The 11,715-nt window shown below is 40.9% G+C and overlaps 1 protein-coding gene across 4 annotated transcripts in view; it reads right to left on the bottom strand.

Moving 5' to 3' along the window:
• The window catches only part of ANKIB1 (ankyrin repeat and IBR domain containing 1), a 202,525-nt gene that overhangs the window by 96,818 nt on the left and 93,992 nt on the right, over positions 1-11,715 (bottom strand). For all 4 annotated transcript variants that reach the window (XM_056519037.1, XM_056519038.1, XM_056519036.1 and 1 more), the window contains exon 2: positions 7,738-8,000. In XM_056519037.1, the coding sequence (XP_056375012.1) occupies positions 7,738-7,925 (188 nt within the window). In that variant the 5' untranslated portion in view covers positions 7,926-8,000. The remainder of the gene's footprint in view (positions 1-7,737; positions 8,001-11,715) is intronic.

Below are 11,715 nucleotides of genomic sequence, written 5' to 3' on the forward strand. Positions count from 1 at the left end.
AACTGTCCAGAGTAGGAGAGGTTTGCTATGGGGATTTTCTCCTGCTCTGGACAGTTCTTGACATGGACAGAGGTGTCAGCAGAGAGCACTGTGGGTAGACTGGAAAGAACTACACAACTTCTTCTGGAGCATACAGCAGCTGATAAGTACTGGAAGGAATAAGAATTTTAAATAGAAGTATCTGGATAACTTTCTGGCATCAGTTGTTCTGAAAACATTTTTTTCCCACCAGAGTACCCCTTGTGTTGAGATAAAATAACCCATACAACTTATGGACAGGTGTGGCACCGCAGCCATATAATCCTGATCCTGTACAGACCCTACATGATTCTCCTCTCATGATCAGAGTTGTGTAAAAGGGGGGGGACGGGAGTCCTCTAAATTGGCATTTCTGGCAGAGATCCCCATCCCGCACCCACATATCACATCACAGCCCCCTCTCGGCTCCACGTGGAAGGCCTCACACCCGGCAGATGGGAGTAGGAGGCTGCGGCCCCAGGATAAGACCTGTTCCTTATGTCTAGGCTCCGAGCCGCAGAATCACAACAAGTGGACAGTTTTTTGGTTTTTTTTTCCCCCCCCATTTTTGGAACTCAGCAAAGGATATAAAAAGCTCATGTCAGATTTTTATAGCTATGGACTTCAACACTACAGCGAGAGCAGGTTAATATAGAAGATCGTGACGGAATAACAGATGGATTGTTCTACAGTATCTCCATCTGTGCCTCAATAAATAGGTTAGTGGGGGGCAAGTTATTTTAGGTTGTGTAGAGAGATAGATATGAGATAGATATGAGATAGATAGATAGATAGATATGAGATAGATATGAGATAGATATGAGATAGATAGATAGATATGAGATAGATATGAGATAGATATGAGATAGATAGAGATGAGATAGATAGAGATGAGATAGATAGAGATGAGATAGATAGAGATGAGATAGATAGAGATGAGATAGATAGAGATGAGATAGATAGAGATGAGATAGATAGAGATGAGATAGATAGAGATGAGATAGATAGAGATGAGATAGATAGAGATGAGATAGATAGAGATGAGATAGATAGAGATGAGATAGATAGAGATGAGATAGATAGAGATGAGATAGATAGAGATGAGATAGATAGAGATGAGATAGATAGAGATGAGATAGATAGAGATGAGATAGATAGAGATGAGATAGATAGAGATGAGATAGATAGAGATGAGATAGATAGAGATGAGATAGATAGAGATGAGATAGATAGAGATGAGATAGATAGAGATGAGATAGATAGAGATGAGATAGATAGAGATGAGATAGATAGAGATGAGATAGATAGAGATGAGATAGATAGAGATGAGATAGATAGAGATGAGATAGATAGAGATGAGATAGATAGAGATGAGATAGATAGAGATGAGATAGATAGAGATGAGATAGATAGATATGAGATAGATAGATAGATATGAGATAGATAGATAGATATGAGATAGATAGATATGAGATAGATAGATATGAGATAGATATGAGATAGATAGATATGAGATAGATAGATATGAGATAGATAGATATGAGATAGATATGAGATAGATAGATATGAGATAGATAGATATGAGATAGATAGATAGATAGATAGATATGAGATAGATAGATATGAGATAGATAGATAGATATGAGATAGATAGATATGAGATAGATAGATATGAGATAGATAGATATGAGATAGATATGAGATAGATAGATATGAGATAGATAGATATGAGATAGATAGATATGAGATAGATAGATATGAGATAGATAGATATGAGATAGATAGATATGAGATAGATAGATATGAGATAGATAGATATGAGATAGATAGATATGAGATAGATAGATATGAGATAGATAGATAGATATGAGATAGATAGATAGATATGAGATAGATAGATAGATATGAGATAGATAGATAGATATGAGATAGATAGATAGATATGAGATAGATAGATATGAGATAGATAGATATGAGATAGATAGATATGAGATAGATAGATATGAGATAGATAGATATGAGATAGATAGATATGAGATAGATAGATATGAGATAGATAGATATGAGATAGATAGATATGAGATAGATAGATATGAGATAGATAGATATGAGATAGATAGATATGAGATAGATAGATATGAGATAGATAGATATGAGATAGATAGATATGAGATAGGTAGATATGAGATAGGTAGATATGAGATAGGTAGATATGAGATAGATAGATAGATATGAGATAGATAGATATGAGATAGATAGATATGAGATAGATAGATAGATATATATGAGATAGATAGATAGATAGATATGAGATAGATAGATATGAGATAGATAGATAGATAGATAGATAGATAACATATAGAAACAGATGAGAGCAGCACAACCAGTTAGTGTCCACAATGATGCGGGTGCAATGCTTGATAAAGACTGTGCAGACGGGCGAAACGTTGCATCACCTCTTATGTTTCACAATGTTTTTATTGAATTTTATAAACATAAGAAATGTAACATATAACATATTATGACATCAGATGTGTCAGAGTTTACATATGAACATGCATAATAACCTTGACTGGTGGAGCATAATCGTTCATCCAAACAGTGTTACGCATATTCACAAAGGATCTATCAGGTCCAAAGGGACCTTAATTGAAATTTGAGAGCAAGAAAATAACAATAAGAAGGAAAACAATAAAACAATAAAATAGTGAGTCTCCATAACTTCTCCAAAATCAATCAAAATTGCTGCATCAGGCAGTTGTCTGGTATTTGGTAGAATTCAGAATCGAGGTCTCAAATGGTCAGCCGTCTTATACACTCGAAGAATCGCTCTTTTGTGTGTAGTAACCTAAATTGTATCACAATAAACCATCACACTTTTTTTTCACTGAACTGGAGTGCTGTGGGATACATCATTTATTCTAGATAGATAAATAGATATGGGATAGATATGAGATAGATAGATATGAGATGGATAGATAGATAGATAGATAGATCACTGTTTTATAAATAGTGTGTTTCCAGCTGTAGCAAAACTTCAACTCCCAGCATGCCTGCACAGTCTAGTTTTGCAACAGCTAGAAACACACTATTTAGAAAACACAGATAGATCGATAGATAGATAGATAGACATGAGATAGATAGATAGATAGATAGATATGAGATATAACAGTTTTTTCCAAACAGTGTGTCTCCAGCTGTTACAAAACACTGTTCTATCTATAGATATGAAATAGAAAGTTAGATATGAAAGAGATAAATAGATTGATTGAGGAGATAGATATGAGATAGAGGAGATAGATATGAGATAGATATGAGATAGAGGAGATAGATATGAGATAGACATAAATATGAAATAGATAGATAGATATGAGATAGAGAGATATGACATACATAGATAGATATGAGACACATAGATAGATAGATATGAGATACATAGATAGATAGATATGAGATATATGTTGGAAAAATAGATATTAGATAGACAGATGGATAGATAGATATGAGATAGAAATTAGAAAGATAGCTATGAGATGGATAGAGATAGATATATTAATAGATAAATAGACAGATATAGATAGATATTAAATAGATAGATAAATTGATAAATATGAGATAGATAGATTTGAGATTTAGCAATTTTAGACAATGGATGCGATCAATAGATAGATAGACAGATCTATCTGTATCCTTGTGCTAGCAGTGTGCTGCTGTATTCTCCTGTTGCTGTATATTTAGCCCAGCAGCCTGCACCTGTAGGCCAGGTCCGTATAATAGTTTGGAATCAATAGTGCTGGCTGACTTATTCTTTGGTTAGATAGACAGATGGATAGATATGAGATAGATAGAGAGAGATAGAGAGAGATAGAGAGAGATAGATATGAGATAGAGATGAGATAGAGAGAGATAGATAGATAGAGATACGAGATAGATATGAGATACGAGATAGATATGAGATACGAGATGAATAAACATGAGATGGATAGATATGAGATGGATAGATATGAGATGGATAGACTTTAGATGGATATGAGATAGATAGATAGAGGCTTTAAAGAAAACTACACTTTAAAACCAAGCGTCCAGGCAAGTGTCCATGAGGTCTCCCCACCTTCTCCCCGCCCCTCTCTGATTGATTGACAGGCCTCTTCCTATTTGTCTATAATGAGAAACATGTCAATCATATTGAGCCGGGCACGGAAAAGCCAGACTGCCTCCACCTGGACACTTCAACCACTGATAAGGCTCAGTATGAATATTTTCTCACAGCATTTTATCATAAAACATAGTATGGTGTGTAATGATGTGGTCGGTCAGGATTTCATGCTGCCTGTGGCTCGACCACCATAAAGCAGGCAGACTGCCATTAACAGCCCAAAATACACATAAAATAATAAATACATTTAGCCCTGTAAGGGGATTGGTTGTTTACTAGGGGTTTTAGGAGGACGCGCTCTTTACTCCACGTTCTGTTCTCCGGTCTCGGATGTACAGTGAAAGTTGTCATTTTGATTAGATTTTGTTCCTCGGTTGCCTGGCATGGATATTAAAGACCGAAAGCTCTTCGCTTAAGACTTGAGGCAAAAATTCTAAGAATCTTTTTCTTTGCACATAAATCAAGCTTTAGGGTGAATACACAAGGCAGGGGGAAAACCATGACGCTACCACATTGTGTGAATAGACCCTTAAATATCCTAAGGCCTTAGTGTGCCGAACAGCCAGAAACTGTGAGGTAGGACGGACCATGTTTTACAGGGAATTGCTTCTACAATAGGGATTTAAAGGGGTACTCTGCCCCTAGACATCTCATCCACCATCTAAAAGGGTAGGGGGATAAGGTGTCTGATCGCGGGGGTCCCGCCGCTGGGACCGACAGGATCCCTGTGTAGCGCCCGGCATTCTTTTAGAACGCTGGATGCAGCCACCACGCCCCTCCCGTAGACTTGCATTGAGGGGGCGAGGCGTGACGTCACAAGCGGCGTATCCCCGCTCCAAGCGTTCGGAACAAAATTTTCCGAAACGCTGGGGCAGCGGAGTACCCCTTTAAGTCCCCTTTTGTTGCAGTTTTGCTTTTTAGGGCACTTAAAATGTTCTTAAAATGTGGTGTCTATGTAGGTTGTTGCTTAAAGGAAAACTGTCACATGTTCACTCCCGCACTAACCACAGGTACTGACGGATAGTGCGGGGGACGCCGATTCATATGATCCCTACCTTACCCTGATCCGTCCAGCCATTCGTTTGCAGTCTTAGTTTTTCTATATATGCAAATGTAGCTGTAACTGGCACGGGGGGGGGGGGTTTCAGGAGCCTAGTGGCACTGTGATGTCTGCGCCACCCGTCCGCAGCGCCGCCCACTTATGAATATTCATCCCCCCTCCCTCTCTTCGCTGCTCTTAACTGGTCTTCACTGCGCATTTGCCGCTTCCTGTGCAGTGAAGACCAGTTAGGAGCGGCAGGGAGAGGGAGAGGGGATGAATATTCATAAGCAGGCAGCACTGCGGACGGGCGGCGCAGACATCACAGTGCCACTAGGCTCCTGAAAACCCCGCCTGTGCCAGTTACAGCCACATTTGCATATACAGAAAAACTAAGATCGCAGGTGAATGGACGGATGGATCCGGGTAAGGTAGGGATCATCCTATGCACTATACATCAGTACCTGTGGTTGGTGCGGGAGTGAACATGTGACATTTGACATGTGACATTTTTCCTTTAAACAAATGAATATACTTTAAAGGAGATCTATCATGCCCAAAAAACGTATCCCTTATCCACAGGATAGGGTGTAAGTTTTAGATCGCAGGGGGTACAACTGCTTGGACCCTATGTGATTTCCTGTACAGGAACGGGGCATGTTGACCCCACATGAAGCAGCTGTCACGCCTCTCTATATACCTCTATGGGTTTCCCATAGAGATATATGGAGGAGTGTGTTGGCCGCCGCTTTGTGTGGGGGTGGAAACACTCCACTTTCGGGGAGAGCAGGGGCACCATACAGATCAAAGGGGGGTCCCCACAATCAAAAACTAATCCCCTAAAGGGGATCTGGTTTTGGGCACGATTCTTCTACTTTATATCTGGGTGTGCATTTTTGTAGTTTTTTTTGGCTTGTTGTCTTTCCTTTGTGTTTATAACTACTATGCACATCTGTGCGTCTCCATGGTTACAGACTACAAACCAACTCTGTGTAGTCTGATCCTGCAGTAACATTCCCTGGAGTCATCTTACTAATTTTCGAAAAGTAAGGGACAAGTCTGGGACAGATGGAAGAAAGTATGACTGCAGGATGAAGGGACCAATACACAAGGGTATGTTAAAAAAACAAAAAAAAACATGAATAAATCACCTGGAACGACAGCCTCCGAAACCACTTGTCCTCGATAACTGCAGACCATAAAAAACTATAGATAGATAAATAAATAAAATCCCTCTCACCTTTTCACACACTGCCAAGCTGAGAACTCTCGGGGAGATTTATCAAAACCTGTCCAGAGGAAAAGTTGCTGAGTTGCCCATAGCAACAAATCAGATCGCTTCTTTAATTTTTAACAAGGCCTCTGCAAAGTGAAAGAAGCGATCTGATTGGTTGCTATGGGCAACTGGGCAACTTTTCCTCTGGACAGGTTTTGATAAATCTCCCCCTTCATCGCTTCCTCTGGTGCAGCGGGATGATGTCACTTCATCACATGGCAGGTCCTGTGCCCCTCTGGTTTACAGGAGAAGGTCCTGAACCACTAACAGAGGCGAGGATGCAGAGGCCTCAACGTAGGAGTAAAGGGAAGGCGAGTGGGGTTATTATTTTGTTTTGGAGAGGACTTATCGGGGGAACCTACTTAATGGGGGATTCCACCTAATAAGAAGTTCCCTACCTATCTGACTACCCAACTACTGGAGGCTTCTACCTAAAAGGGGAGTGTTCCCTACCTACCGGGGAGCTTCAACTTAATATGGGGGGTTCTGTAACTTCTTACTTTGGGGGGGGGGTTCTACGTAATGAGAGATGGATTACTTACCTAATGGGGGATAACCTACCTACTACTGGGGGCTTCCCTATCCAACTACTGGGGGGCATATCTGAATTATGAGTGTCAGTGAGGGTCTCATGTTTGACTTTTTTTAGGAGTGCTTGAAAAAAAAAATTGTATCACAAAAGATTGAAATGCTGAAGATTTGTTGCAGATTTTCTCAAAAGGAAGGTCAAAATCATCCAAAAAAATAAAATAAATGCAGCAGTCCTGTGTGAACATACCTCCTAAATGTTCACTTAACATGCAGATTTTAGGCTATCCAACTATCTAAGGGTCTATCCACACTGTAGAATTTCCGCTTGCGGAATTCCGTCTCAAATTAGAACCCAAAGACTTCGATGGGATTCCGCACTCCCATTCACACTTCTGAATTTCCGCTTGCGGAATTCCGCAAGCGGAAATTCAGAAGTGTGAATGGGAGTGCGGAATCCCATAGAAGTCTATGGGCTTTAATATGAGGCGGAATTCCGCAATGTGTGTGTCCTGACTCTACCCTGGCAGCGATGGATGGGGGGAAAACACATTTTGTCATGTAGAGCTTACAGGGTTCAGACGCACAGATCTGCACAGGAACTGTATACGGAAAACGGCAGGATAATTTTCATTAAAACTTTTTGAAAAAAACTTTTTCGATTTTTTATTTTCATTTAGATACAATAGAACATTGGCGGCAAAGACGTTAAACACTGACCTTATGAGGCGACTCATCCCATAGCGTGCTGCATAATGCAGCGGTGTATTATGCTGGTAGGGTTCCCCATACGTAGTATTGGGGTCCAGGGACTCTTTCAGCTGCGGGTTACTCTCGTAGATCTGATAGGCCAAGTGTTCGTCCCCGTTGATCAATGCTTTGCGAAACTTGGTAGTGGCGTTTCCCATTGTGGGCTGCAGACTGGCGCTTCTTTACCCTACTTTCAGCCTCTTGCCTGGTCGATCCAACGCATAGCGCTCGCTCTGGGGAAAAAAATATAAAAAAATAAATAAAAGCAAAAAAAAATGACAAAAAGATAAATAAAAAATAAATCGACAGGACTGAAGCACAAATCTTTGCTGTTTCTAAACGCTGCGACACAGGGCTTCACATACAACTTTTTAATAAAACGTTAACCAACTTCTCATGTGTAAAATCTTTTGCCTCGCCAGACGGGGCCAAAAGGGCATTTCATCAAGCGTCAATTTGGACGGGGGACGGATCAAAGCTTTCACATCACTGACTTTTACCGATTCTTAGAAACTCTACTTAGAAAAGAATATACACACTGGAAAAGAAGGGAATTTTTTAGCAAAATATTATCTGAATCCCAGCCGAGCCGCCCCCCTTGATGTACAGGTCACTGGCGCAGACAGAAAAGGGCATCAGCTCCGAAGACTGTCTGAGATTTTTTTTTTCTACGTCTGGAAATCTTTATTTTTATCAATTCTCACATACTCTGCTCTTCAAGAAACCTAGTGTTCTAAAGCGGCGTCTTGCAGAGGAGAGAGAGTCGAGGTGCGGTTGCCTTGGTTCTGGCCGTGTCCGGTGCGTCGGCTATCGGATGGATGATTTACGATACTTAACGGGCTGAGAGATCGCATGGACCTCGTAAGAATAACAGGAACAGCAGGGGCGAATTGAAAAATGCTAAAATGGCCATAATAATGGAAAAAGGCGTCAGAATGAACAAAGGATATCAGGCGGGTTTACACCGAATTAAAGGGGTACTCCGGTGAAAAAAAATTTTTTTTTTTTTTTTTTTTTATCTGGCTCCAGAAAGTTAAATAGATTTGTAAATTACTTCTAATAAAAAAAAATCTTAATCCTTTCAGTACTTATGAGCTTCTGAAGTTAAGGTTGTTGTTTTCGGTCTAAGTGATCGCTGATGACACCTGTCTCGGGAAACGCCCAGTTTAGAAGATGTTTGCTATGGGGGTTTGCTTCTAAACTGGTCATTTCCCTAGACACGTGTCATCAGAGAGCACTTAGACAGAAAAGAACAACCTTAACTTCAGAAGCTCATAAGTACTGAAAGGATTAAGATTTTTTTTTATAGAAGTAATTTACAAATCTGTTTAACTTTCTGTAGCCAGTTGATATATAAAAAAAAAAAAAAAAAAAAAGTTTTTTCCTGGATAACCCCTTTAATCCTTCCTGTACTTATTAGCTGCTGAATACTACAGCGGAAATTATTTTCTTTTTTGAAACACAGAGCTCTCTGCTGACATCACGAGCACAGTGCTCTCTGCTGACATCTGTCCATTTTAAAAACTGTCCAGAACCGCATATGTTTGCTATGGGGATTTCCTTTTACTCTGGACAGTTCCTAAAATGGACAGAGATGTCCTCGTGATGTCAGCAGACAGCTCTGTGTTTCAAACGGAAAAGAATTTAGACTGTAGTATTCAGCAGCTAATAAGTACTGGAAGGATAAAGATTTTTTAATAGAAGTAATTTACAAATCTGTTTAACTTTCTGGCACCAGTTGATTAAAAAAAATTAATAAATAATAATACGTTTTTCACCGGAGTACCCCTTTAAGCATAAATTGCAGACTATGCAGACTTGGAAAGATGGCGGTACAGGGGGCAATTACTCTTCAGGCAAGTATAGGAAATGAGATACCCCGCACCGATCAAGAGAAGAGAGAGCTCTTGCCCCCGAGTGAATGGAGTGGCAGCATGCACGCTCAGCATGCACGCTCACACACAATGGGACTCCTGGACATTGTTTAGCGCTACTGCATAGATATTGGTGGCCCAGTTTGTGCGCTGCTGCTCGGTACGCAGGGTATAAGGGACCTCAGTTATTGTGATCACTGGTTATTATCTATCCTGTGGATTACTTAGAACAGTGTTTCTCAACCAGGGTGCCCCCAGCTGTTGCAAAGCTACAACTCCCAGCAAGCCCGGACAGCCGAAGGCTGTCCGGGCTTGCTGGGATTTGTAGTTTTGCGACAGCTGGAGGCCCCCTGGTTGAAAAACACTGACTTAGAATCTTGGGATAACCCCCGATAGTGCCCAAGTGATGCACAACTCTGACAGTAATATATGGGCCCCCGCACATACGTTTGGTTTTGCCCTGCAGCACAAGGAAAGTAGAATGGTACATGCGCTTGGCAAAGACCACTAAGGTCAGTTGGCTTCGATCTGACAGGAAAATATGTTGGAACCTGCAACTTACGGTGTGAACAGAGCCCTAGTGTAAGTGCTTGATCACTGGAGGTCACTTTAGTGGAGGTTCTTTAAAGGTGTACTCTAGTGAAGGAACACTTATCCCTTATCCAAAGGACAGGGGATAAGTGTCTGATCGTGGGGGGGGGGGGGTGTCCAATGGCTGAGCCCCCCTACGATCACCTGCATGGCACCCTGGCAGTCCCCAGGAAGGGAGAGTGTCGACCCCCGCACAAAGTGGCGGCCAACACGCCCCTATCTATGCATTTCTAAGGGATTGCCGGAGATACCCGAACGCTGTATCTATGGCTCTCCCATAGGAATACATGGAGGGGGTGTGTCAGCCGCCGCTTCAAGGGACTACCAGGATGCTGTGCAGGAGATCGCAACGGGTCGCACCGGTCACACCCCCATGATCAGGCACTTATTCCTTATTCCCTATTCTTTGGATAGGGGATAAGTGTTCCTGCAATGGAGTACTCCTAGGGGTACTCCGGTGGAAAACTTTTTTTTTAGTTTTTTTAAGTCAACTGGTGCCAGAAAGTTAAACAGATTTGTAAATGACTTCTATTAAAAAATCATAATCCTTCCAGTACTTATTAGCTGCTGAATACTACAGAAGAAATCATTTTCTTTGTGGAACACAGAGCTCTCTGCTGACATCACGAGCACCGTGCTCTCTGCTGACACCTCTGTCCATTTTAGGAACTGACCAGAGTAGGAGAAAATCCCCATAGCAAACATATGCTGCTCTGGTCAGTTCCTAAAATGGACAGAGGTGTCAGCAGAGAGCACTGTGCTCGTGATGTCAGCAGAGAGCACTGTGTTCCAAAAAGAAAAGAATTTCCTCTGTAGAATTCAGCAGCTAATAAGTACTGGAAGGATTAAGTTTTTTATTTTTATTTTATAGAAATAAATTTACAAATCTGTTTAACTTTCTGGCACCAGTTGAGTAAATAAAAAAAAAATAAAAATAAAAAAAAAAAAATTTTTTTTTTTCCCACTGGAGTACCCCTTTAAGAGGTTGTCTCATCAACAGAGGTCCAACTACAGGGACGCCCAAGCAAGTTTGAGAATGTTGGTTCAGAGTATCCGTCAGAAGTCGGGGCAGAATTCTGCTGAAAGAACAAATGTATTTATTCTTTTCTGCGGGTTTGGCATTTCCAGAATCCGTAAATTCTGCTGTGTCCACATACCCTAAAGGCCTATTAAGACTACGGAGTTCCGGGCAGACATTTCATAGTAGGATATCCATTTTCTAATACAGGAAGCTCCAAATTCCCTGCTGCCTTCAGCCACACCTAGGGGGAGCTGTGGAGCTGGCTGCATACTGTTTTATCCTTTGTTCAGTGTTAAACAGTGTATGCAGATAGAATTACATGTACAGGGGCTTTATATGTCAATCAAAGAAAGGCTGAGAGGTTAGGGCGAGCAAGGAGGAGTGTCAAGTGGTGGCACTTGACCCGCTTGCCTCCGCCTCCTTGACACTTCAAAATAAAAATAGGTGATTTTTAGAAGTTTG

This window comes from Hyla sarda, chromosome 5, assembly GCF_029499605.1.
Source record: "Hyla sarda isolate aHylSar1 chromosome 5, aHylSar1.hap1, whole genome shotgun sequence".
NCBI classification, from domain to species: Eukaryota; Metazoa; Chordata; class Amphibia; order Anura; family Hylidae; genus Hyla; species Hyla sarda.